The following is a 25,653-nucleotide window of genomic DNA, read 5'->3' as shown; positions in this document are numbered from 1 at the left end:
AACTCTTTTCCTCAAAGGGCCCTGGTAGCACAACCTTGGAGTAGTTTTATGGCAGAGGTGGACAGGCACTAGAGAAGACAGGGTGAAAGGTTGCCATGAGGAGCTGAGAATGAAGAGTTGAGAATACAGTCAGATGAGCCATGACCTCATTAAATGGTGCAGTGGGACAGAGAGTCTGAGGGTCCTACCCCTGCTCTCATTCACAGCTCCTTATGGTGGTACCGCACAGTGTGATCCACCGTGCTGTCACTGTGCAGAAAGGACTTTGTCTCCGTTGGGATGATACAGTGATCACTCCAAGTAATATCGCCATTGTCATAGAGTGGACGCAGAGAGGATGTTTCCAGTAGTGGGAGAGTCTTGGACCAGAGGGATCAGCCTCAGAATAGGAGGACGTTCCCTTAAAACAGAGATGAGGAGGAATTTCTTTAGCCAGAGGGTGGTGAATCTGTGGAATTCATTGCCACAGACGGCTGTAGAGGCCAAGTCACTGGGCAGTGTAGCAGTTAGCGTGATGCTATTACAGCGCCAGCGACCCGGGTTCAATTCCCGCTGCCGTCTGTAAGGAGTTTGTACGTTCTCCCCGTGTGACTGCGTGGGTTTCCTCCGGGTGCTCCGGTTTCCTCCCACATTCCAAAGATGTACGGGTTAGGAAGTTGTGGGCATGCTATGTTGGTGCTGGGAGCGTGGTGACACTTGCGGGCTGCCCCCAGAACACTCTACACAAAAGATGTATTTCCCTGTGTGCTTCAATGTACACGTGACTGATAAAAATACCTTATCTTATATTTAAAGTGGAGGTTGATAGGTTCTTGATTAGTAAGGGCGTCAAAGGTTACGGAGAGAAGGCAGGAGAATGGAGTTGAGAGGGAAGAATAAATCAGTCATGATCGAGTGGAGGAGCAGACTCGATGGGCTGAATGGCTTAATTCCGCTTCTATGCCTTATGACCTTTTCTGCTTCTGTTCCTGGCGGCTTAGTGAGGGCAAATCAGCAAGGTTCTCCTCTGCTGTTCTCCATCTAACCGTTCACTGCAGGCCTTGGCTGGCGGCTACACCCTTCAGGATTTGCCCAGCTGGTTAGAGTTTTCTCCAGTGATGTGATGAGCTGAGAACTCATTCCAGTTGAGAACCATCTATGATGCTGTTTGGAAAACACGACGACGCTGGAGGAACTCAGCAGGCCGGGCAGCATCCGCGGAAAAAAGCAGGTTGTCAAGATTTCAGGTCAGGACCCTTCTTCAGGACTGAAGGTGGGAAAAGGGGGAAGCCTGATATACAGGAGGGAAAAGCAGAGCAGTGATAGGTGGACAGAAGAGGGGAGGCGGGGTGGGCACAGGGTGGTGATAGGTAGATGCAGGTAAGAGACAGTGATGGGCAGGTGCGGGGGAGGAGGGGAGAGCAGATCCACCAGGCGATGGGTCAAAGGTAAGGAGAGAGAGGGGAAAAGGGTAGAAAAAAAGAGGCTGGGAAAGGGAAGAGAAGAAGCACCGGTGGGGGGGGGGATGTGGGGGGGTGGGGATTACCTAAAGTAGGAGAATTCAATGTTCATGCCGTCAGGCTGCAAGGTTTCAAGACGGAAAACGAGGAGCTGTTCCTCCAGTTTGCGCTTGGAATTCTCCCGGCAGTGGAGGAGGCCGAGGACGGACATATCAGTGACAGTGTGGGAGGGGGAGTTGAAGTGACCGACGACGGGGAGATGCAGGTCGCGATCACGGACGGAGTGCAGGTGTTCTGTGAAATGGTTCCTCCAGCATCATCGGGTTTCTTATCCAGATTCCAGCATCTGCTGTCCTTTGTTTCTCTCTGATGTTGTTTGACCGAAGTCAGACTCAGCCAAGGAAACCGATTTTGTTTGGACGATCTGGCAGTCTCACAGTGAATTTGTGGTCATCATGGTTGATTTTGTCTGTTTTATTCCAGACATTTAACTAACAGAGTTCCAAGCATTGCCAAGGTAGGAATCAAGCACGAGCCTCTGGTTTACTGATGCAGGTCTCTGGATTACTTATAGAATCATAGAACCATAGAAGACTACAGCACAGAAAACAGGCCATTCGGCCCTTCTAGTCTGTGCCGAAACTTTATTCCGCTAGTCCCATTGACCTGCACCCAGTCCATAACCCTCCAGACCTCTCTCATCCATGTATCTATCCAACTTATTCTTAAAGCTTAAGAGTGAACCCACATTTACCACGTCAGCTCGTTCCACACTCCCACCACTCTCTCAGTGAAGAAGTTCCCCATAATGTTCCCCCTAAATCTTTCCCCTTTCACCCTAAAGCCATGTCCTCTCGTACTTATCTCTCCTAATCGAGGTGGAAAGAGCCTGCTCACATTTTCTCTGTCTATACCCCTCATAATTTTGTAAACCTCCATCAAATCTCCCCTCATTCTCCTGTTCAATCTTTCCCTGTAACTCAACTCCTGAAGACCTGGCAACATTCTAGTAAATTTTCTCCACACTCTTTCAATCTTACTTATGTCCTTAGGTCATCTGTTAGGTGATCAGAACTGCACACAATACTCCAAATTTGGCCTCACCAATGTCTTATACAACCTCACCATAACATCCCAACTCCTATACTCAATACTTTGATTTATGAATGCCAGGATGCCAAAAGCCTTCTTTACAACCCTGTCTACCTGCGACGCCACTTTCAGGGAATTATGTACCTGAGCTCCCAGATCCCTTTGTTCCTCTGAACTCCTCAGTGCCCTACCATTTACTGTGTATGTCCTACTTTGATTTGTCCTTCCAAAATGCAACACCTCACACTTGTCGGCATTAAATCCCATCTGCCATTTTCTGGCCCATTTTTCCATTTGGTCCAGATCCCTCTGCAAGCTTTGAAAGCCTTCCTCGCTGTCCACAACGCCTCCAATCTTAGTGTCATCAGCAAACTTGCTGATCCAATTTACCACATTATCATTTAGTTATTATCCTGTGACATAACTATTATTCCCCCATACCCAATAACCTACAAAACAAGGATAATTAACTCTCCGGAAGTTTGATGGATGGGAAGGGCAGAGAGGGATGTAGGCCAAACGCAGGCAAATGGGATGGGCGTCAATGGGCGCCTTGGTCGGCATGGACGAGTTGGGCCGAAGGATCTGCCTCCGTGCTGTACAGCTCTATGGCTTTGCTGTTGTGCGTACAGACTGCCTTGTTCAGTTGCAGCATTTATCAGGTGCATCCTATTTTAGCATAAGATGGACAGGCAAGGACCTGTGTGCCTGTGATAGGTCTGCAGGCTGCATGATGTGATTGGGGAACCTACACAATACATTCTGTGTGGATTGAGCAGAACAGATGAAGTGCACGATGGTTCCACCCAGTGCATCAGAAGTAGCCACATACGTACGCTGAAATTAGGAAGGATAACGTGCTTTTACAACCACACCCCCCCAATAAATTTTATGGCCTGAAAAGATGGTTTAAAAGGTGCAGCACTGAGTGAATTGTGCCTCTGAGTTTGCACATCCTTGTGCGGGGTTTATCATGGGACCATGGAGTATCAGAGTGTGGTTGCTTAGTTGGGCTTTTTCATGTACATTCTGTGTGGAAATCAAACATGGTGAGTATGAATTCTGAAAATTCCATTTTTTGTAATGCAATAATTGTATGGTTAATTTGTCACTGTAGCTATTAGTGAATTATTTACTGTAGATATTAGGGATTAATAGATAGAGTGATATTATTATGGTGTGACATAGAAGAAATGCAGTTTTCCCTATATTTCAGTTTGTAATTTGTACATTGGGAGTCCAAATTGCAGCTATTACTTAGTCTGTTTTTCTTGCTCGTTGCTAAGTTTTAGTCACTTTCTTTCACAGCCAGGTTACCAAACCATCGGGACCATGTCTGCAGTACCTGGGGAAACAACCACTTCAAGACCTTCGACGGGGATGTTTACCAGTTTCCGGGAACTTGTGATTATAATTTTGTGACTGACTGTCATTCGCAATATAAAGAATTCTCCATTCATATCAAACGTACCGTTTCCAAGGGGCACCCCAAAATACATTACATCACAGCAAAAATCAAGGATATTGTGATTTACATGACACCAAAATTTATGGTCGTCAATGATGAAATGTAAGTGCTACAGTCAGTTATTTTGTATTGAATATATGTTTAATGTCAGTGCTGGACAAGTATTGGGTCCCTAATAGTCTGTGTGACCTACAGTCTAACTGAGTCCACCCTCAGATTTTTACTTTCAAAAAATTCTCTCTCTTTCTTTGCTTTCTGTCTTGTCATTAGAATGAATTCCTTCAGCGATGGATGGCAGTCTGCCATTGCAGAACTCATTGGATTTTCACCCCATTAATTTGGGATAAAAATTGTATTTTGTGCTTGTGACCACTTCTCCTTGGCCATAGAGCAAAGACGACAATTCAGCTGGGTGACTTCTTGTAGTCACCACTTAGTAGAACCATGAACTTTTCTCAAACGGGCACTGTTCCTTGGGAGCCAAGGCATGTCTGTCGACAAGTGACTTAACCTCAACGATCGTTACAAGAAAGCTGATCCAGGTAAAATTAGTTAAGCTCAGCATTGAGCAGGCAGGAGATCTGTCACTCTGCAGTACCAGGCAAGTCCAGGAACAAAATCCCAGTGTTCAGAGCTCAGTGATTCAATGTGATAACGTTGGTTTCTCACATGATATCTTGTTCTTCCAACACTTTTAGTGGCTGATACCACTTCTTCGATCTCCAGCCTCTTCCCCTCAACCCCTTCTCCTCAATGACCATCCAATTCCTTCACCCTTACCACGGACTAAATGACTCCCTTGTGCTTTGGTGGACTGTACGAAGGATGTGCCTCTCCTAATGTAAGGGCTGCTGGGAGCCGGTGCTACCTTTGTCCTGGGCCAGGCCTGGGTTTGTAATTGCAGGCCCTCAAACAACACCTATCCCTGGCCTGCCACACACCAACGAAACATGGGTCTTTCAAATTTGAGGCAGGAACCTCAATGATCGTTACAAGAAAGCTAATCGAGTTAAAATTAGTTAGCTCAGCAGGCAGGAGATCTGTCACTCTGCAGTACCAGATAAGTCCGGGAACGAAAGTCCCAGTGTTCAGAGCTCAATGATTCAATGTACAGGGCACAGTCCGCCTTGCTGTATCTCTTTTAGCCCTTCTCTCGCAGCTCACCGGCGGTGCAGTGGTGATGCAGGTTGTGCCGCTGCCTCACAGCTCCAGAGACCCGGGTTCAATCCTGATCTCGGGTGCTGTCTGTGTGGAGTTTGCACCTTCTCCCCGTGACCAAGTGAGTTCCCCCGGGGTGCTCCGGTTTGCTCCCACGTCCCAAAGCCGTGCGGGTCGGTAGGGTAAATTGACTGCCTGTTGTAGGGATGTGGTGGGAGAGTGGGGCTGGAGGGGTGCGAATTAGAGGGCAGGGAAATCAGTGGGAGAATGGGGTCGCTCTGAGGGCTGGCATGGACTCGATAGGCTGAATGCACTCTATGTCCTAAAGAAATGTGAAAAATATGAATAGAGCCTGCTCCTCGCTGCTGGTTCACTGTCTGATCTCAATTCAGCTTGCATATATCGTGCTAGAGTCACAGAGCCATACAGCACAGAAGCAGGCCCTTCGGCCCACCACACCCATGCTGACCATTGCACCCATCTACCCCCACAGTAGGTCCATAGCCTTCAATGCCTTGGCGATTCAAGTGGCTGCTCAGGATCTCCCAAATGGTCGAGAGTATCTGCTACCAGTGCCTCCTCAAGCCTCAGGTTCTGGATTCCGACCACTCTGTGTGAAAACGTTGCCTCCCAGTCCTCCTGGAAACCTCCTCCCTCAGCCCTTCAACCTCTTGTCTCAGGCACCCCCACCAAAGGACAATGGTCCTTCCTGCCTCCCCCATCCATCTGCCTCACGGTTCTGCATCCCTCTCTAAAGTCACCCTTCAATCCTCTCTGCCTCTGGGGGAAACAAACCCCGCTCAAAGCTGCTGTGCATTTGGTGACCAATCGCAGTACACCAGGGCTAGAAAGGCAGCTGGTGAAATGGGACAAGCAGAAAGGTTAGTGTACCGGGAACAATGGGGAAGAGTTAACAGCAATTTGTTTTTTTGAAAAAAAATGCTTTAACATTGTATACCATCTCAGAATAGAAAGTGAAACCAAACTACATATTCGGATGGTCCATTCAAGGAAGTTACTTGGAGGAACTGGAGGGACATAAGGCAGAAAGGGTGAGGGAGAGAGCGTTGATCCTTGGCTGTGCTGGAACCATTAACGTAAGGAGATCAGGATTGAATCTCGCTTGGTTGTGAGGCTGGGGGGTCAGATCACAGAGATAAGGATGCGCTCGCACCAATGCTGAGGCTGCCCATACTTGTTTCACTCTGAACTTTTACAGCCCGTAAACAGGGGGATCTTTCACCTCACAAGTCTGACTGAAATCGGGTCACGTTGGATATCAGGTGCTGATACAGTCCATTGGGGCCCAACTGGTGTATGAAGGCTGGTATCATGTACACCTTCCAAACTACCTGATCTAACCTGTGCTGTTAACTTCAGGGATCCTTGGACCTATACCAAGGTCCTCCTGAAGGTCTGACTTCCATGCCAGTGTTCATGCTGAAGTCAGGCCTTCAGGAGGACCTTGGTGTATGTCCAAGGATCCCCGAAGTTAACAGCACAGGTTAGATAAGGTAGTTTGGAAGGCGTACGTGATACCAGCCTTCATACACCAGGAAACAGAATATAAGAGCAGGGAAGTTATGGTATAACTTTACAAGACCACAGGTGGGCATCGTGGAAAAGATGTGATTGCACAAGTGAGGGTGCAGAAGGGATTCACCAAGGTGTTGCATGTTTTCCTTGGAGCTGAGGGTGAATTGTTGGAGGCATACAAAATGATGGGAGGTCACAGAAAGGAAAGATCATCAGAAACCTTCCTCCACAGCGGAGCTGTCTACAACCAGAGGGCCCAGGGTTCATGTAAGGGGTTAATGGGAATCTGAGAGGGAACGTTTCACCCAGAGGGTGGCTGGAATCTTGGACGCACTGTCAGAAGGGTTAGCGGAAGCAGAGACTCTCACTAGGGATAGAAGGCTATGGACCAAGCGCTGGACTAGGTATAGAGGTATACTGGATGGTCAGGATGGGCTTCGTGGGCCGAAGGGCCTGATTCCATGCTCAACGACTTCAGCGTGGCGTTAAGAGGAAGTACGGTAATCTGCTTTGATTTTTTTCAGAGTCTCGCTCCCTTACTTTGGCCCTGGTCTCTATGTGGAACAGAATGCTCAGTACACTAAGCTGTATGGGAAGTTTGGATTGACTCTCATGTGGAACAGGGAGGATGCTCTCATGGTAAGTGTAACGGCTGGAGAAAGCTTTGTGCTGGCTGCGATGTCTTGGGATATGTTTGCACATTTGGGACAAACGATAGAGAGGAAGGGTACATTGTGTGGGAGAATGAGACTGAGACAGACTGAGAGCTCTGCAAATGACATGAACTGGCTCTTCACACAGTGCTTGGGCAGACGTACACCATGGTCCCATGCATTTTGAAGCTGTGCGAATATTTCTCGAGCATATGAAATATATGATATTCTCTGTTATATAAAGTGGGAGTTTATTCTGTACATGATACACAGAGTCTATACATTACACTGTATCTGCTCAACTGTGTACTGGGCACAATAACATTCCCGAAATGGTAACATTACTGCTCCGTGTAGTAGATGGGATAAGAGATATATTACGACTCTACTGATTTAAATTATGCATGTGTTTATTAAATGTTAGTGAATGCAGGAGAACACTCCCCCCTCGTGAGCACTGAAAATGATTTCCCAGTGAAGTGGATTACAGGGATATCACTCACAGCTTCAGCCCAGGGGATGGGTACAGACAAAGGGCCATCCTGCACAGGAGAAGGGTATCATTCCCACCGCCCATGCGAGGGAGCTCTGTGAGACACCGTCTGATCTGAGCGGCTGGGCATGGTGAAGGGCTGAGGTGAAACAGTAGCCTATGTTACCACAGAACTAGAGTTACAACAGGCAATCGATTACTGTGATTTATCCAATAATCGGAGGTCTGGATTTGAGGGCTTTAGTTGATTGGGGAATGAATTTCAAAGAATATGAACACACAAGTTGGGGCCAGCAGTCAGCTCCTGGAGCCTGCTCCACCATTTAACAAGACCATGGCTGATCGAAGTTCAAGACCCAAGCGTAAAGTTTATCTTGACCTGCAGATATTAGGCCAACAATTTGTTCAGTATTACTGCCCCGGTGATGGTAATTTCCCGTAGTTGCTCCCTGCCTTCCCATTCCCAGATCGTAGCTGTTTCTGGGATGTTACTTGCATCCTCTATTGTGAAGAGTGATAAAAAGTTTAATTCAATCGACCACCTCCTTATTTTCCATTAATTCCTCATACTTACTTTCTGTGGCATGATACTCATTTAGTTAACTTTTTGCTTGTTTAAATCCCTATGGAAACCCTTAGTCACAGAGTCATAGAGTTATAGTACGGAAACAGGCCCTTTGGCCCAACTGGTCCATGCCGACCACGGTGCCCATCTAAGCCAGTCCCATTTGCCTGTGTTTGGCCCATATCCCTCTAAACCTTTCCTATCCATGGACCTGTCCTTAAAATGTTGTTATTGTACCTGCCTCAACCCCTTCCTCTGGCAGCTCGTTCCATATACTCACCACCTTTTGTATAAGAAGTTGCCCCTCAGGTCCCTTTTAAATCCTTCCCCTCTCACCTTAAACCTATGCCCTCTAAATTTTTGGTTCCCTTTCCCTGCAAAAAATACTGTATGCACTCTATCTATGCCCCTCATGATTTTATCCACCTCCATAAGGTTGCCCCTCAGTGTCCTACGCTCAAAGGAATAAAGTCCCAGCCTGGCCAACCTCTCCCTGTAACTCAGGCCATCGAGTCCTGGCAACATCCTCGTAAATCTCCTCTTCAGTCTCTCCAGCTTAATGATGTCTTTCCTCGAGCAGGGTGACCGAAGCTGAACACAGTAGTCTGTGTGGCTCACATTGTCTCGAATTACTTTGTACTGAACCTTAATGCATGGTTAACTGAGGATGAGTTCCCCATCTGCAGGGAATGGCAGGAAGAGTCATGAAAACAATGCATGGCTAAATGTGTTACAGAGAGTATTACAGCACAGTACAGGCCCTTCGGCCCACCATGTTGTGCCGACCTTATAACCTACTCTAAGATCTATCTAACCCTTCCCTCCATTTCTCTATCAGTCATGTGCCTAAGAGTCTCTTAAATGTCCCTAATGTATCCGCCTCTGCCAGCACCCCCGGCAGTGCATTCCACGCACCCACCACCCTCTGTGTGAAAAACTTACCACTGACATCCCCCCCCCCCCCCCCCACTTTCCTCCAATCATCTTAAAATTATGCCATTTCCGCCCTGGGAGAAAGTCTCTGCCTTCATGGCCAAGGAGAGTGGTCATAAATCTAAAGGGAATATACAGAGATAAAAAGATCCATGTGGGGCGTAGAATTAAACTGGACAGAAAAAAAGATGGAAAAAAGGAATAAGGTTAAAAGGAACAAGGACTTGATAGAGGTGTAGAAGATAAGAGGCACAGATCGAGTGGACAGAGACTTTTTCCCAGGGCGACAATGGCTAACACGAGGGGACATAATCTTAAGGTGATTGGAGGAAGGTATAAGGGGGATGTCAGAGGCAAATTTTTTATACAGAGAGTGGTGGGTGTGTGGAACGCACTGCCGGCAGATGTCATGGGGGCAGATACATTAGGGGCATTTAAGAGACTTTTAGATGGACACATGAATGATAGAGAAATGGAGGGCTATGTGGGAGGGAAGGGTTAGATAGATCTTAGAGCAGGATAAAATGTCAACACAACATTCTGTTAAGTCAATCAAATGAACAGAAACCAGGGTGCAAATGAGACAAATTAATACTTTTGAGAGGGAGAAGAAAAAATCAGAAAGGAGGTAGACTGGTTCTGGTGTGTGCCGACTGTGGAGAGGGATACAGGCTACAAAGGGGTATGGGCAGCATCAGTGGTGCCAATGATTACCGAGGCTTGGAATGGGTCAGGTTTCTCTGAACACCGTTGACTCTGGGGAGTGTTCTGTTTGCTTGTCTGGGTGCCAGTCTGACCGAGGGACTTTGTGTCAGTACAACGGAAAACCCTGCAGCACAAGGCAGCGGCTGAGGGAGTCACTGTAGGACCAGTGGTGGTGGTGGGTGGGGGATTCAGGCACAATGCTGGTACTGTGCAAGGGGAGTGGGGACAGGATGGATCGATTAGAGTCCCTGGTACATCAGGATAGGGGGCAGGGAGGAGATGATGGAGGGGAGCAGGGAGACTGTGGGGAGGTGGGTGGAGAGCTCATGAAGGAAGAAGTGTGAGATTATGTGGAGGAAAGGTGAATGGTCTGGAGTGAAGACTGGGGGTTTGACACAGTAGTGCAGCGGCTAGCGACACACTATTCCAGCGCCAGTGACCTGGGTTCAATTCCCGCCGCTGTCTGTAAGGAGTTTGTATGTTCTCCCCGTGTGTCTGCGTGGGTTTCCTCCGGGTGCTCTGGTTTCCTCCCACATTCCAAAGACGTACGGGTTAGGAAGTTGTGGGCGTGCTATGTTGGCGCCGGAAGCGCGGCGACACTTGCGGGCTGCCCCCAGAACACTCCATGCAAAAGATGCATTTCACTGTGTGTTTCGATGTACATGTCACTAATAAAGGTACCTTACCTTACCTTGTTAGGGGGAGCATCAGGTTTTACAAGGTCACTTGCGCCTACCACATTGCAGTGTATTAAAGGAACATAGCTGATGGACCCAGGTCCTGTGTCCACACAAATGCCATTCCCTAGACAGTGTTGGGGATTCAGTAGTAGGGGGACAGACATGCACTTCTGAGGTTGGAAATCTGACTCCAAGATGGTAATGTACCTCCATGGTGCCAGGGTGAAGGATCTCACAATACCATTGCAGAGTATCCTGAAGGGGGGGGGGGGAGGGGGTGAACAGCCAGAGGTTGTGGACTTTCCAAACCCACTGCCTCTACCAGCTTGAAGGACAAGGGCAACAAAAGCCCGGGGAACACCACCCCCCTCGAAGTTGCCCCCCAAGCCTCACACCGTCCTGACTTGGAAGTATATCACCTGTTCCTTCACCGTCGCTGGGTTAAAACCCGGGAACTTTCTCCCTAACGCCTTTGTGGATATAGCCACACCTCAAGGACTGCAGCGGTTCAAGAAGGCAGCTCACCATCACCATCTTGAGGGCAACTAGGGACGGGGGATAAATGCTGGCTCAGCCTGCGAGGCCCACATCCCTTGAACAAATATAAAAAAATATTGGTACCAACTACATATGTGGTAGAAAGAGGGATGAGGTCCTGAATGCAGAGTTTTGGTAGTTTGGAAAGAAGTTAAGAATCAGGACACCAAAGGTAGTGACCTCCAGATTACTACCAGTGCCACGGGCCAGTGAGCCCACCAGTTGTGTTGGAGGGAGTGGAGAGGAGGTTCCTTCAGCTGAGCCCTGGGATGACAGTTTGACAAATGAGAAGAGGTGGAACCGTTGGGTTCGACACTCTTTGGAATTTGGAGGAATGGGAGATCACTCCACTGAATTATGAGATATGTAGGGGATTGATGGGGTGGATAAGTGGAGGATTTTTCCCCTTGTGGGTGAGGGGGATCCAGATTTAGGGGGCAAAGTTACCGAACGAGGATTGCCCATTTAAAAAGGAGATGGGGAGGAATTCTCCCAGGGGTTGCGACTTGCAAATTCTCCACCTCAGGGACTGTGTAAGTGGAGGCATGGAATACATTCAGTGTGTAGACTGATAGACTTGAAGTACAAGGAATGGAGGGGTCTGGGGAGAGCATGGCAAGGTGCAGTTAAACCCACGAGTGATTCAGCCATGATCTTATTGAATGGCAGCGCAGGCTCGAGGGGCCCCACTTGCCCCCCACCCCCTCTGATCTTGTTTCTTTTGTTTGTCTGTTCTCTCAGTTCCCTGAAGCTGAACCAGGCTGCACTCAATGCTCCGGATCACACTCGGTCCAAGGGAACGTTTAGACGATACAACCGTCCTGCTACTAAGATGCCTATTTCAATCCAAATAACATCTGCCAGTTCAGTTCCTCACTCAGTTCACCTACTGTTGAAACATCCAGTGACTCCTTCAGACTGTTTCAGTGTTCCCATTTTCTACCCTTCCCAGAGCCACTATCCAAATCTGTGCTTCACATTGTAACAAGCCCCATTTATACATCACCTGCTGCCTGACCTGCTGAGTTCCTCCAGCACTTTTTGTGTATTCCAGCATCTGCAGAATTTCTTGTGTCTCCAGACGTCACCCTTGTGCTGATTGGACTGATTTGCCTTCAGTTACACAATACCTCAATTTTAAAATGCTCATTTTGTTTTCAAATTACCCCATGGCCTCACATCTCCCCGGGGAAATCACTTCCAACCCCGCAATCTTGCAGGTTTGCTCCACAACAACTGCCATGTTTTCAGCTAATGGCAGCTGAAGCATGTGACTACCTCCCTAAACTATCTGAAGTTTATAGTGAATGTGAACTATAAGATGTCAGAGGAGAAAAATTCACAGGCCAGTTCGAATTCAGGCAGGTTTTTGACAGATGAAGCATCAGCTAACCTAGGTAACTGGCTGCAGACCAATGGTGGAACGTGTGCAAATGTACAGAAGCGAAGGAATGGTGGTATTTAAAAATATACCAATAAGAGAATAGGAAAAAAATAAGGAGGTACCGAGAGAAAAGTAAATAAAAGCCGACTGGTGTTTGATAAGGATTAATAATGAGAGACCATTAATAAAAGATGAAGGGATTTAGAACAGGAAGCAAGTCTTCACACCGATTTGTCACGTTGTGAATTCACTTCCACGGTTAGCAGTTGCAAAAAAAGTTGCTCTCATGAAAGTGATAATGTCCCTGTCACTCTGTCTTTACACTTCTGCACTTGAAAAATACACAGGAGCTTGCTGGATGGATAATAAAACCCTTTTCCCCATAAGCTTTATTTAGAAATCTGATCCAGGCAAACTAATTTCAGTTCCAGGGTTCATCACTATTCTGGCACTGAGCAACTTAATTGGGGCAAATACCCTTCCCTGAGCTTTCATGAGCTTCCATGTCCCACTGTTATTGAAGAGGCAACCACCTCTGAAGTGCTTGTTCCTTATGTGAATGACAATTTAAGGTCATAAATAAGGAACATGAAAACCACAACATGCCCATCAAATATGAGCCAAATATTACCCACCTTATTTTTCCATTATTTCAGGTTGAGCTTGATGTGAAATTTCACAATCAGACCTGTGGGCTTTGCGGAGACTATAATGGCATTCCTGTTTACAATGAGTTCATGACAGATGGTAAGTGAAGAACAAGTGCCTTTTTAAATATATTGGGACAATAATTGTTAATTGTACAGTTCAGCATTTTAATTGCTGTGTCTTCTTACATTGCAGGACAACAACTTTCACCCATTCAGTTTGGAAACCTGCAGAAAGTCCACCTGCCAAATGAAATGTGTCCAGATGTGGATGAGCAGGAGACCGAATCCAGTGCTCTGTGTGAACAATATGTAAGATTTCACTGTGGGGTTTGAGAGGGTTGTGTTTTGCATCTACGATCAGGAAAGTCACCTCCCTCTCCCCTTCCTTCCCACATCTCCATTCTCTGGAAAAATGTTACAAATCAATTTAATTGCAAACACTGCAGATACTAACCCAGACAGGTACTGTTTGAATGGGGATATCTGCCCCATTCAGTTGAATGGTTAAGGCTGAATGGATTATGCCCCTGTCACTCTGTCTTTACCCTTCTGTACCTTAAAAATACACAGTAGTTTTCTGGATGGGTATTAAAAACCCTATTTCCCAGAAGTTTTATTTAGAAATCTGATCCAGGCAAACTAATTTCCCTTAAAGACAGGAAGGATGAGCAGAGAAAATGTTAAACCTCTGGAAATTGTCCTGGAGAATAGTTTGTATCTTTCAGTGTATATATGTACCACAGACATGACACACATAATCATGCCTGAGATTGCGCACACACCCATAAAGTCACAGACTCAACATTCACACACAGCAGTGTGCAGTCAGTAAAACACAAAGCAAACTTACACCTGGTGACCCTCCAGCAGGAACTTGCAGAAACTGCGTGGACAATTCCATATAGTGGGGACCTGCACGTTTAGAAGGTCTTCTGTATGTATTCAGCATCTGAAGCAAGCTGTCTGCACACAGAATCAGTGAAAAACACTGACAGTCTCCAGGCTCAGTCTGAACTTTAAAATCTTTGAAAACACTCCGAATGTTTACAGTTATATGTTTGAAGAAGTTTAGATATTTAAAAAATGACATAAGAGTGTTCCGAAAATAATAATCCATCTAAAAATCCGCTTACATTACCGAGGCTGTCACAGCCACCCCTCTGTTTAAAGGTGGGTGTAGATCTGTACACCTCTCCAGGTACAATGCAGAATTCTTGAGGTAATACAGAATGAAAGGGTACAGCTGCATTCACCAGCCTGCTGCCAGTAGGGAACTGCTGAATGCAGCAGCTGTTGCAGGATAGATACACAAAAGTTCTGAAGCTGCTGCCAGTTAGGCGGGGTAATATTGGTAACTAATGACTGACCACCATCTTGTGAAGTGCAGGCCTTCGGATGACACACATGCAAATTGCATCCATGTGTAAATGACACCTAAAAATCACTTGAAGTCTGTGCGCCCACTTCCATTTGAAGAGCCACACACTGAGGAAGTGTGGGCATTTCTGGGCACACACACTAACACACAAATATCATTGCTCCGTTGTACTCAATGCATCAGGCGCACTGTCCACTGTGGGTACAAAACAGAAAGACCTGTCTATGGCTCAAGGAACAGCACCTCGTCTGCTAGGGCACATTCTGCACTTGATATCAAATTCTCCAACTTCTTCAGGTGACTTTATACAGGACCCTGGCCAGACCCCACTTGGAGTACTGTGCTCAGTTCTGGTTGCCTCACTACAGGAAGGATGTGGAAGCCATAGAGAGGGTGCAGAGGAGATTTACAAGGATGTTGCCTGGATTGGGGAGCATGCCTTATGAGGAGAGGTTGAGGGAGCTCGGCCTTTTCTCCTTGGAGCGATGGAGGATGAGGGGGGACCTGATAGAGGTGTATAAGATGATGAGAGGCATTGATCATGTGGATAGTCAGAGGCTTTTCCCCAGGGCTGAAATGGTGGCCACAAGAGGACATAGGTTTAAGGTGCTGGGGAGTAGGTACAGAGCAGATGTCAGGGGTAAGTTTTTTACTCAGAGAGTGGTGAGTGTGTGGAATGGGCTGCCGGCAACGGTGGTGGAGGCAGATACGATAGGGTCTTTTAAGAGACTTTTGGATAGGTACATGGAGCTGAGAAAAACAGAGGGCTATGGGTAAGCCTAGTAATTTCTAAGGTAGGGACATGTTTGGCAGGGCTTTGTGGGCCGAAGGGCCTGTATTCTGCTGTAGGTTTTCTATGTTTCTATGTTTCATTCTATAGCCTCCTACTTTCCCACCTATCTTAGTGTCACCAGCTAATGCAGCAACCCCACCTTTGGTGTCTTCATCACGTCACTGATATCAGTTGTAAAAATAATGAGGCTCCAACACTGATGCTTGTGGTCACCCAACATAACAGCTTGCTCATGAGACAACTCTCCATTTCAAAGGCTCATAGAGTCACATACAGCATGGAAAGAGACCCTTTGGCCCAACTGGTCCATGCCGTCCAAGATATTTATCCAAGCTAGTTCCAATTGCCTGCGTTTGGCCCACAACCCTCTTAAGTCCTCCGTGTACTTGTATAAACATCTCTTAAATGTTGTAATTGTACCCGCCCCTACCACTCTCTCTGGCAGCTCGTTCCACACACCCACCACACTCTGTGTGAAGAAGTTGCCCCTCAGGTCCCCTTTAGATCTTTCCCCTCTCTTATACCCGCTAGTTTTAGACTCCCCTACCCCAAGAGAAAGACTGTGGCTATCAGCTCCATCTATACCTCTATAAGGTCACCCCTCAGCCTCCTCCACCACAGAGAACACAGTCCCAGCCTCTCCAGTCTTTCCTTATAACTCAAGCCCTCCAGTCCTTGTAGCATCTTAGAACATAGAACGTTACAGCACAGTACAGTCCCTTCGGCCCACAATGTTGTGCTGACATTTTATCCTGCTCTAAGATCTATCTAACCCTTCCCTCCCACATAGCCCCCCATTTCTCTGTGTGTCTATCTAAGAGTCTCTTAAATGTCCCGAATGTATCTGCCCCCACAACCTCTGCAGGCAGTGCGTTCCACACACCCACCACTCACTGTGTGAAAAACTTACCCCTGACACCCCTTATACCTTCCTCCAATCACCTTAAAATTATGTCCCTCGTGTTAGCCATTGTTGCCCTGTGAAAAAGTCTCTGACTGTCCACTCGATCTGTGCGTCTTATCATCTTGTACACCTCTATCAAGTCACCTCTCATCCTCCTTTGCTCCAAAGTAAAAAGCCCAAACTCACTCAACTTATCCTCATAAGACATGCTCTCCAATCCAGGCAGCATCCTGGTAAATCTCCTCTGCACCATCCCTAAAGCTTCCACATCCTTCCTATAATGAGGCGACCAGAACTGAACACAATACTCCAAATGTGGTCTGACCTGAGTTCTATAGAGCTGCAACATCACCTCACGGCTCTTGAACTCAATCCCCCGACTAATGAAGGCCAACACTCCATACGCCTTCTTAACAACCCTATCGACTGCGCGGCAACCTTTTGAATCTTTTCTTCCTGGTGGCCAACCAGTTGTAGTTGCTGTCATTTCAGATGATGATCTCCAATATATGACATTCATATCTTTCAGAGGGAGGCCTGTGAAAATCTGCTCTCAAGAAGCTCATTCGCAGACTGTACATCCCGCTTAAATAATGAGCATTACATACAGACCTGCATGCTGGACATGTGCAGTTGTGACAAAGTTTTGGACTCCTTCTGTCTGTGCAGTACCATCTCTGAATATTCACGGCAATGCTCTCATGCTGGAGGGAAGCCAGAGAACTGGAGGACAGAGACGTTTTGCCGTAAGTGAAATATCATTGAGTAATTAATGAATGTTGACACCTGCCAATTACTCATTGCGGGAAACAGGAACGAGAGAGCTGAAGCACTAAGGGGGAAAAATGGGAAATACCAAATGAGCAGAGGACAATGAGGAAGGAGAAATCACACAAACTAGATCAGCAAGTTTGCGGATGACACTAAGATTGGAGGCGTTGTGCACAGCGAGGAAGGCTTTCAAAGCTTGCAGAGGGATTTGAACCAAATGGAAGAATGGGCCAGAAAATGGCTGATGGAATTTAATGCCGACAAGTGTGAGGTGTTGCATTTTGGAAGGACAAGTCAAGGTAGGACATACACAGTAAATGGTAGGGCACTGAGGAGTGCGGAGGAACAAAGGGATCTGGGAGCTCAGGTACATAATTCCCTGAAAGTGGCGTCGCAGGTAGACAGGGTTGTAAAGAAGGCTTTTGGCATCCTGGCATTCATAAATCAAAGTATTGAGTACAGGAGTTGGGATGTTACGGTGAGGTTGTATAAGTCATTGGTGAGGCCAAATTTGGAGTATTGTGTGCAGTTCTGGTCACCTAACTATAGGAAGGATATCAGTAAGATTGAAAGAGTGCAGAGGAGATTTACTAGAATGTTGCCAGGTCTTCAGGAGTTGAGTTACAGGGAAAGATTGAACAGGTTAGGATTTTATTCCTTGGAGCGCAGAAGAATGAGGGGAGATTTGATAGAGGTTTACAAAATTATGAGGGGTATAGACAGAGTAAATGCAAGTAGGCTCTTTCCACCTAGATTAGGAGAGATAAGTTTGAGAGGACATGGCTTTAGGGTGAAAGGGGAAAGGTTTAGGGGGAACATTAGAGGGAACTTCTTCACTCAGAGAGTGGTAGGAGTGTGGAACGGGCTGCCATCTGATGTGGTAAATGCAGGCTCACTCTTAAGAATAAATTGGATAGATATATGGACGGGAGAGGTCTGGAGGGTTATGGACTGGCTGCAGGTAAATGGGACTAGTGAAATAAAGATTTGGCACAGACTAGAAGAGCTGAATAGCCTGTTTTCTGTGCTGTAGTCTTCTATGGATTATACAGAACCAAGGGTTTAATTGTTTGTATACAAACCTACCACCCAGCAGCAGGAGTCAACCATTTCGCACCTCTAGCCTCCTGAATGTAAACTCACCTCCACATTCCTGTCTGACCTCTCACCCTCTTGATCATCAAGAACCTATCCAGCACTGCATTTAAAATATTCAGAGACTCTACTTCCAAGCGACTTCCAGAGACTTGCAACTCTTTGAGAGAAGAATTCACCTTATTTTAAAACAGCGACCCCTAATTCCAGATTTCCTCACAAAGGGAGACAGCCTCGCACATCCACCCTGTCAGGACACCTGGTTTGCTTTACTCATCCTCTCCCATTCCTCCTCCAACTGAAGAAAACCTGCCAACGTCTGTGTCTAATTCCCTGGCAATGAGTGATAACATTCTGTTCATTTTCCCACTTACTTGCAGTATCTGCACGCCAGCCTTTTGTGAATTGTGCTCGAGGACTTCCCAACCCCTCTTTGTCTCAGAGCTCTGCAATCTCTTATTGTTCAGATAAAATAGAGTCATAGAACATAGAACACTACAGCACAGTACAGGCCCTTCGGCCCACGATGTTGTGCCGATATTTTATCCTGCTCTAAAACCTATCTAACCCTTCCCTCCCAGAGCCCCACATTTCTCTATCATTCATGTGTCTATCTAAGAGTGTCTCAAATGTCCCTAATGTATCTGCCCCCACAACCTCTGCCAGCAGTGCGTTCCACACACCCACCACACTCTTTGTAAAAAACTTACCCTCGACATCCCCCTTATACCTTCCTCCAATCACCTTAAAATTATGTCCCCTTGTGTTCACCATTGTCGCCCTGGGAAAAAGTCTCTGACTGTCCACTCGATCTATGCCTCTTATCATCTTGTACACCTCCATCACCTCATCCTCCAAAGAGAAAAGCCCAAACTCACTCAACCTATCCTCATAAGACATGCTCTCCAATCCAGGCAGCATCCTGGTAAATCTCCTCTGCACCCTCTCTAAAGCTTCCACATCCTTCCTATAATGAGGCGACCAGAACTGAACACAATACTCCAAGTGTGGTCTAACAGAGTTCTATAGAGCTGCAACATCACCTTGTGGCTCTTGAACTCAATCCCCCGACTCATGAAGGCCAACACTCCGTACACCTTCTTAACAGTCACAGAGTCATACCACACAGAGACAGGCCCATTTGGCTCACTGTGTCCACGTCACCTGTTGAGCCCCACCCAACCTAATCCCACCTATCCACACGTAACCCTTCTGGAAGGCTCGACACGTTTGACTGAGTACAATTTGCAGGTTGTAAAGTTGGTTTCAGGCCACCTTTGGCTTGTTCTAACAGGGAGTGTGGGTCAAAGGACCAGGTCCATCTCTGGTCTGTTCACACAGAGAGCGTAGCTCTACCGATCAGCTGATAAATCGGGCTGATGGAATTTAAGTGCGAGGTGATGAATTTTGTAAGGTTTAATCAGGTCGGACATACACCGTGGAGACAGTAGGGCCCTCGGGATTGTTGTGGAATAGAGGGACTTCAGTGTACAAGTGTAAGGATCGAGGGAGCCAGCACAGGTAGAAAGGGATGGTGAAGAAGGCATGTTGGATACTTACCTTCATTAGCAGGGACATAGAGTATAAGAGTGCAGTGGTCATTGGTACAACTTTCTGAAAGTCAGCTGGAGTTTTGTGTACTGTTGAGTTTACCACACTGTCAGAAGGGATGTGATTGCACAGCAGAGCAGAATCACCAGGATCTAGCCTGGGACGGAACATTTCAGTTATGAGGAGAGACTGGGGTTGCTTTCCTTGTAGCAGAGGAGGCTGAGGGGGACCTGACAGAGATTTACGTAACTGCAAGGGGAGTAGGTAAGGTGGACAGTGAGAAACGTTTGCCCACAACAGAGATGTGTTGTAAGACAAGCTTTTCACTGTACCTCAGTGCAAGTGACAATAATAAACCAACACCAATACCAATGCATCTAAAACCAGAAGGTGTTGGCTTAAGGTGATGAGTGAACTTATGTAGTGAATTTATGGAATCCTTTGCCACATACAGCTGTGGAGGCCCGATCACTGGGGGGCGTTTAAGGAGGAGATTGATAGGTATCTGATTAGTCAAGGTATCAAGGGATATGGGGAAAAGGCTGGAAATTGGGGCTAGATAGGAATAGTTTTGTTTAGCTCATGGAGCAAACTTGATGGGCCGAATGGCCTATTTCTGCTCCTTTTTCTTGTGATCTTGTGAGAGGGTGAGAGGGGATCGGAGGAGAATTCTTGCACCCCGAGGGGGTTGGAATGTGGAACGCACTGCCTGAGCGGGTGGTGGAGGCAGAGACCCTCCCAACAGGTATCTGAACAAGGTATGGACCAAGTGCTGATGTTTAGAGTCCTGATGGATACTCAGTGGTTAGCATGGACATGATGGGCTGAAGGGCCTGTTTCTGTCCTGTAGGAGTCTAGGACTATCGTTTGTTTTCCTAATTCTTACCACCTCAGAACAGGTCATGGTGAAGTGAACTCAGAGCAGCCAAGAGCGTGTTAGTGGCTCATTTGCAACTGCAGTTATATAAAAACGTTGAGATTTACTCCAGAATTTAACTTTGAGAAGAGCAACACCACATAATAATGCCATCCGCTCACTAGCTCAGACCATCGCCCCTCCCCATTGCTCCAGACCGGTCACCCTGTTGTTCGTCTTTCTGAGGAGATCCTCCTGTCTCCCTTGGCCACATCTCCCTCGAGAACCTGCGTGGGTTCTTCTCACTGTTCGATCCGAGCTCCCGATTATTGAGTTGGCAATGCCAGTGAGCTCAATGATCGATAGCGAACCACACCCACACATCTGTTCAAACTGCTTGCTATTACTGAACCTTTCATTGCTGTTTCAACCTAAACCATTCCATTAAAGCTTTTGTCGTTTGTACCATCAAGCACAGCTTCAACCCTGAACCATAGAACCATAGAAGACTACAGCACAGAAAACAGGACATTCAGCCCTTCTAGTCTGTGCCGAAACTTTATTCCGTTAGTCCCATTGACCTGTACCCAGTCCATAACACTCCAGACCTCTCCCGTCCATGTATCTATCCAATTTATTCTTAAAACTTAAGAGTGAGCCTGCATTTACCACGTCAGATTGCAGCCCGTTCCACACTCCCACCACTCTCTGAGTGAAGAAGTTCCCTCTAATGTTCCCCTAAACAATGTCCCCTCACCATAACATCCCAACTCCGATACTCAATACTTTGATTTATGAATGCCAGGATGCCAAAAGCCTTCTTTACAACCCTTTCTACCTTAAGGAGGGGAGACATCCAGGTGGCCTTGTTCGAGGGTGAAATGTGTTTGGCGAATGTGACCAGAAGTGTTCTACTCAGGGTGAAGCTCCCATACGGGAAAATCACCTCAGGATTTGCAACATTTATTCTGCCCCGCTCATGGGGATGAATAATTCCCTGCTGTTGCTTTTAATTCCAGTGGAGGTTCTCCCACAGTGCTTTCAGGTACGCATGGGACTTGAAGTGATGCGGCAGTGGGCACATATCCACAGAATGTGTGAGACTTGGAGGGGAACCTGCAGGCGCTGGTGTCCCCATGGACCTACTTCTCCCGTCCTTCTAGGTTTAGAGAATGTGGGCTTGGAAGGTGCTGTTGGAACAGCCCAGGTGTACACTTTGTAGGTGATACACTCTGAAGCCACATTGGATTCATCAGAAGTGGTATTGGTATTGGTTTATTATTGTCACTTGTACCGAGGTCCAGTGAAAAACTTGTCTTGCAGACCAATCGTACAGGTCAATTCATTACACAGTGCATTGAGGTAGTACAGGGTAAAACAGTAACAGAATACAAAGTAAGGTGTCACAGCTACAGGGAAGTGCAGTGCAGGTAGAAAATAAGGTGCAAGGTCACAACAAGGTAGATCGTGAGGTCAGAGTCCATCTCATGGTCTAAGTTCAATAGTCTCCTCACCGTGGGACAGAAGCTGACCCTGAGCCTGCTGGTCTGTGCCCTCAGCCTCCTGTATCTTCTACCTGCTCCAGCAACTGGAGCAAATAAGTGGTTTTCAGAGAGGATGGGGTCCCAGTCCAGCAGACTGCCCTGTCCTGGGCGGTGTCGAACTTGTTGAGAGTTGTTGTAACTGCACTGGTCCAGGCAGGTGGAGAGTGTTCGATCATTGGCCCTGCCATTGATGTCCAGATCCTATCCTTGTAGGTGACGCAAAGGCTCTCTGGTGTTAGATGGGAGAGTTACCACAGGACACAGAGCCTGTGATCTGATACTGTTGATATGTTATTTACGTGGCTGCTCCATGTTAATGACCCCCGGGTATTGATGTCAAGGGCTTGGTGATGTCAAGGGTAAGTAGCCAAATGTTCCTTTGTTGAAGCTGGTCACTGCCTGATCTCCATCAAGCACCATAAATTCCTGGTGACGCAGGCCAAACTGAGACACTTGGTCCCCCACCACAGATGCTGAGCCCTCCTACTGGGCAGCCCTGCACCAGACTTCTTGTGAAGCATGGAAGTCGCCTGGCGAAAATCATGCAGGTGATTTGGGAAGAATGCTTGCTGAGCCAGAGGAGATTATGAAATATTAACCCTACATTGCCAAGCATGGTAGTTGCTGCGCCTCTTTCTCACGTTTGCTCTTGCTTCATGGCCTGCCTGTTGCAAAACGATTCCAGCTTCTGAAGGTGCAGCATGATTTCTGTTGCAGGCATTGTCTCAGAATCTACGTCAGTTTAACATTCCCACACTGTCTGTTTTCTGCAGCAAAGAAATGCCCTTTAAATATGATCTACAAGGAGAGTGGCTCTCCCTGCATGGACTCTTGTTCTCACCTGGACACGAGCAGCTTGTGTGAGGAGCACTATATGGATGGCTGTTTCTGCCCCCCAGGTAAGCAGTTGTGGCTCAGCTCTTCAAATAAAACCTCTGCAATTCAATGCCTCTTTCAGTCTCAAAGAAGCCCATTGAAGCCTCAGACTACGCGCTGGTACAGCTGGCGGAACTGATAAGGAATGCTTTACTCCACGATAAGATAATTGCTTAGCCGGTTTGTCTTCCAGATCTATACATGAGAAGGAGAAACCTATCATCCCTGTGTGTCAAATGCAGAAAGATGCAGCAGACTTCTGTTACTGAGTTTTAAATTGGTTCACTTGGCAAATGTTTGCCTCACTTGTGGGTTGATATAAGATAAAATTTCTTTATTATCACATGTATGTTGAAACACACAGTGAAATGCGTCTTTTGCATTGAGTGTTCTGGGGGCAGCCCGCAAGTGTCGCCACATTTCCGGTATGAGGGGATCGTTTACAAAATTCTCACTGTTTGGCCCAGTGACAGAGACCTGCCCCAGATAACGGAATGGTGCATTAGGAGTTTCTGCTGACCCCCTGTTTTGTGACCTTGAGTGTCGACCACGCACGCTGATCTCAGCAGGACTGAAATACTCACTAATTTCCACAGTGGCAATCCTTTGCATTAGAACATTTGCCGATGTTGGAAAAGCTGGAGGTGGTGTCAGAGATCTTTCTTGCTGTAACATGGCACCTCTCCTTCAACAAGCTTCCTGCAGGAATGCATCGAACCCGCAGAACGAGTGGCGACCTGCTCGACCTGCCTGACCTCCGCTCCACAACCAGGGTCTCAGTCACCTCAGTCATGGACCGCAGCACGCACTCCACGTGTGCGCACAGTTCACTGAGATGTGCGAGACAATGGCATCTACCAAACAAAGGCCCTCTCCTAACCAGCCCCCAATGAACAATACTACCCCCGACAATAAAGCAGGTGCTACAGCGATGTTTAAGAGGCATTTATACAAACGCATGAACAGGCAGGGAATGGAGCGATATGCGCACAACTTAAATTGGCATTGTGGTCAGCACAGACGTGGTGGGCTGAAGGGCCTGTTCCTGTACAGAACTGTTGTATGTCCTAAAGCACCACAACCAACCCAGGAAAATGCAGAGCACATTCTCAGGAGCCACGGAGGCGGGGAGTGATGAGGAAGTTCACCATCAGCTCCGCTGTTTCACTCAGAGAGCCAACGGCCATCTGAGGAAAAACTTGCTTGAAGACCAAGGCCTCAAACCGGACCTTGTTCATGGTCAACCAGGGCAGCACTGATTCCCACCCTCCCTGTGTACAAAGGCGACCTGGACTTCCCACAGCAGGCACCTCAAAGCACGGAAGTACCACCACCAATGTTCCCCACAAAATCCTTCAAACCCATTGACAGGGTGAGCTAACCAAAGTCAGCGCCCTCACACACACCAACATGGCCAGCGGTGATTACAGCTCCATCCTGTCAGCCAGTGTGTTTGTACTCCCAACACTTGAGTCCCAGAAACGTTTAATGTTCTCATTGAATTCTAGGACTGCACAATTCAAGATGGAGAAGGGACATTTGGGATGGCACCAATAGACTTAACTCTCTTCATTAGGACATACAGAGACCGCACAAAAGAAACACAACATAGACATAGTACAAGTACAACAGTACAGCACAGGAACAGGCCTTTTGGCCCACAATGCTGTGCCAAACTAATTAAACTATTAATTAAGTGCCTAACTAAACTAATCCCTTCTGCCTACACAATGTCATAGACACATAGAACATCACAGCACAGCACAGGCCCTTTGGCCCATAATGTTGTGCCGACATTTTATCCTGTTCTAAGATCTATCTAACCCTTCCCTCCCACATAGCCCCCCATTTCTCTATCATTCATGTGTCTATCTAAAAGTCTCTTAAATGCCCCTAATGTATCTGCCCCCACAACATCTGCCGGCAGTGCGTTCCACGCACCCACCACTCTCTGTGTAAAAAACTTGCCTCTGACATCGCCCTTATACCTTCCTTCAATCACCTTAAAATTGTGTCCCCTCATGTTAGCCATTGTCGCCCTGGGAAAAAGTCTCTGACTGTTCACTCGATCTGTGCCTCTTATCATCTTGTTCACCTCTATCAAGTCACCTCTCATCCTCCTTCTCTCCAAAAAGAAAAGCCCTCGCTCACTCAACCTATCCTCATAAGACATTACAGCACAGTACAGGCCCTTCGGCCCATAATGTTGTGCCGACATTTTATCCTGCTCTGAGATCTATCTAACCCTTCCCTCCCATATAGCCCCCATTTCTCTATCATGCATGTCCCTCCATTCCCTGCACATTCCTGTGCCTATCTAAGAGCCTCTATCATATTTGCTTCCACTACCAACCCTGGCAGCACATTCCAGGCACCCACCACTCTCTGTGCCAAACAAAACTTGCCCCGCACATCTCCTTTGAGCTTAGCCCCTCTCACCTTAAATGCGTGCCCTCTAGCATTAGACATTTCGACCCAGGGAAATAGATACCAGCTGACTACTCTAATCTATGCTTCTCATAATCTCATAAACCTCCATCAGGTCTCCCCTCGGCCTCCGCCGCTCCAGAGAAAACAACACAAGTTTGTCCA

At 47.1% G+C, this 25,653-nt stretch overlaps 1 protein-coding gene across 1 annotated transcript in view; it reads left to right on the top strand.

Annotated features, from left to right (window-relative positions):
- LOC127578015 (mucin-2-like) overlaps window positions 1-25,653 on the top strand; it is a 148,510-nt gene that overhangs the window by 23,449 nt on the left and 99,408 nt on the right. The window contains exons 2-7 of the mRNA XM_052029721.1: window positions 3,840-4,101; window positions 7,218-7,332; window positions 13,300-13,390; window positions 13,487-13,602; window positions 16,898-17,114; window positions 22,959-23,084. Of these exons, the coding sequence (XP_051885681.1) occupies window positions 3,840-4,101; window positions 7,218-7,332; window positions 13,300-13,390; window positions 13,487-13,602; window positions 16,898-17,114; window positions 22,959-23,084 (927 nt within the window). The remainder of the gene's footprint in view (window positions 1-3,839; window positions 4,102-7,217; window positions 7,333-13,299; window positions 13,391-13,486; window positions 13,603-16,897; window positions 17,115-22,958; window positions 23,085-25,653) is intronic.

The sequence above is a fragment of the Pristis pectinata genome, chromosome 14 (assembly GCF_009764475.1).
Source record: "Pristis pectinata isolate sPriPec2 chromosome 14, sPriPec2.1.pri, whole genome shotgun sequence".
NCBI classification, from domain to species: Eukaryota; Metazoa; Chordata; class Chondrichthyes; order Rhinopristiformes; family Pristidae; genus Pristis; species Pristis pectinata.
This window is presented reverse-complemented; position numbering and strand designations above follow the sequence as displayed.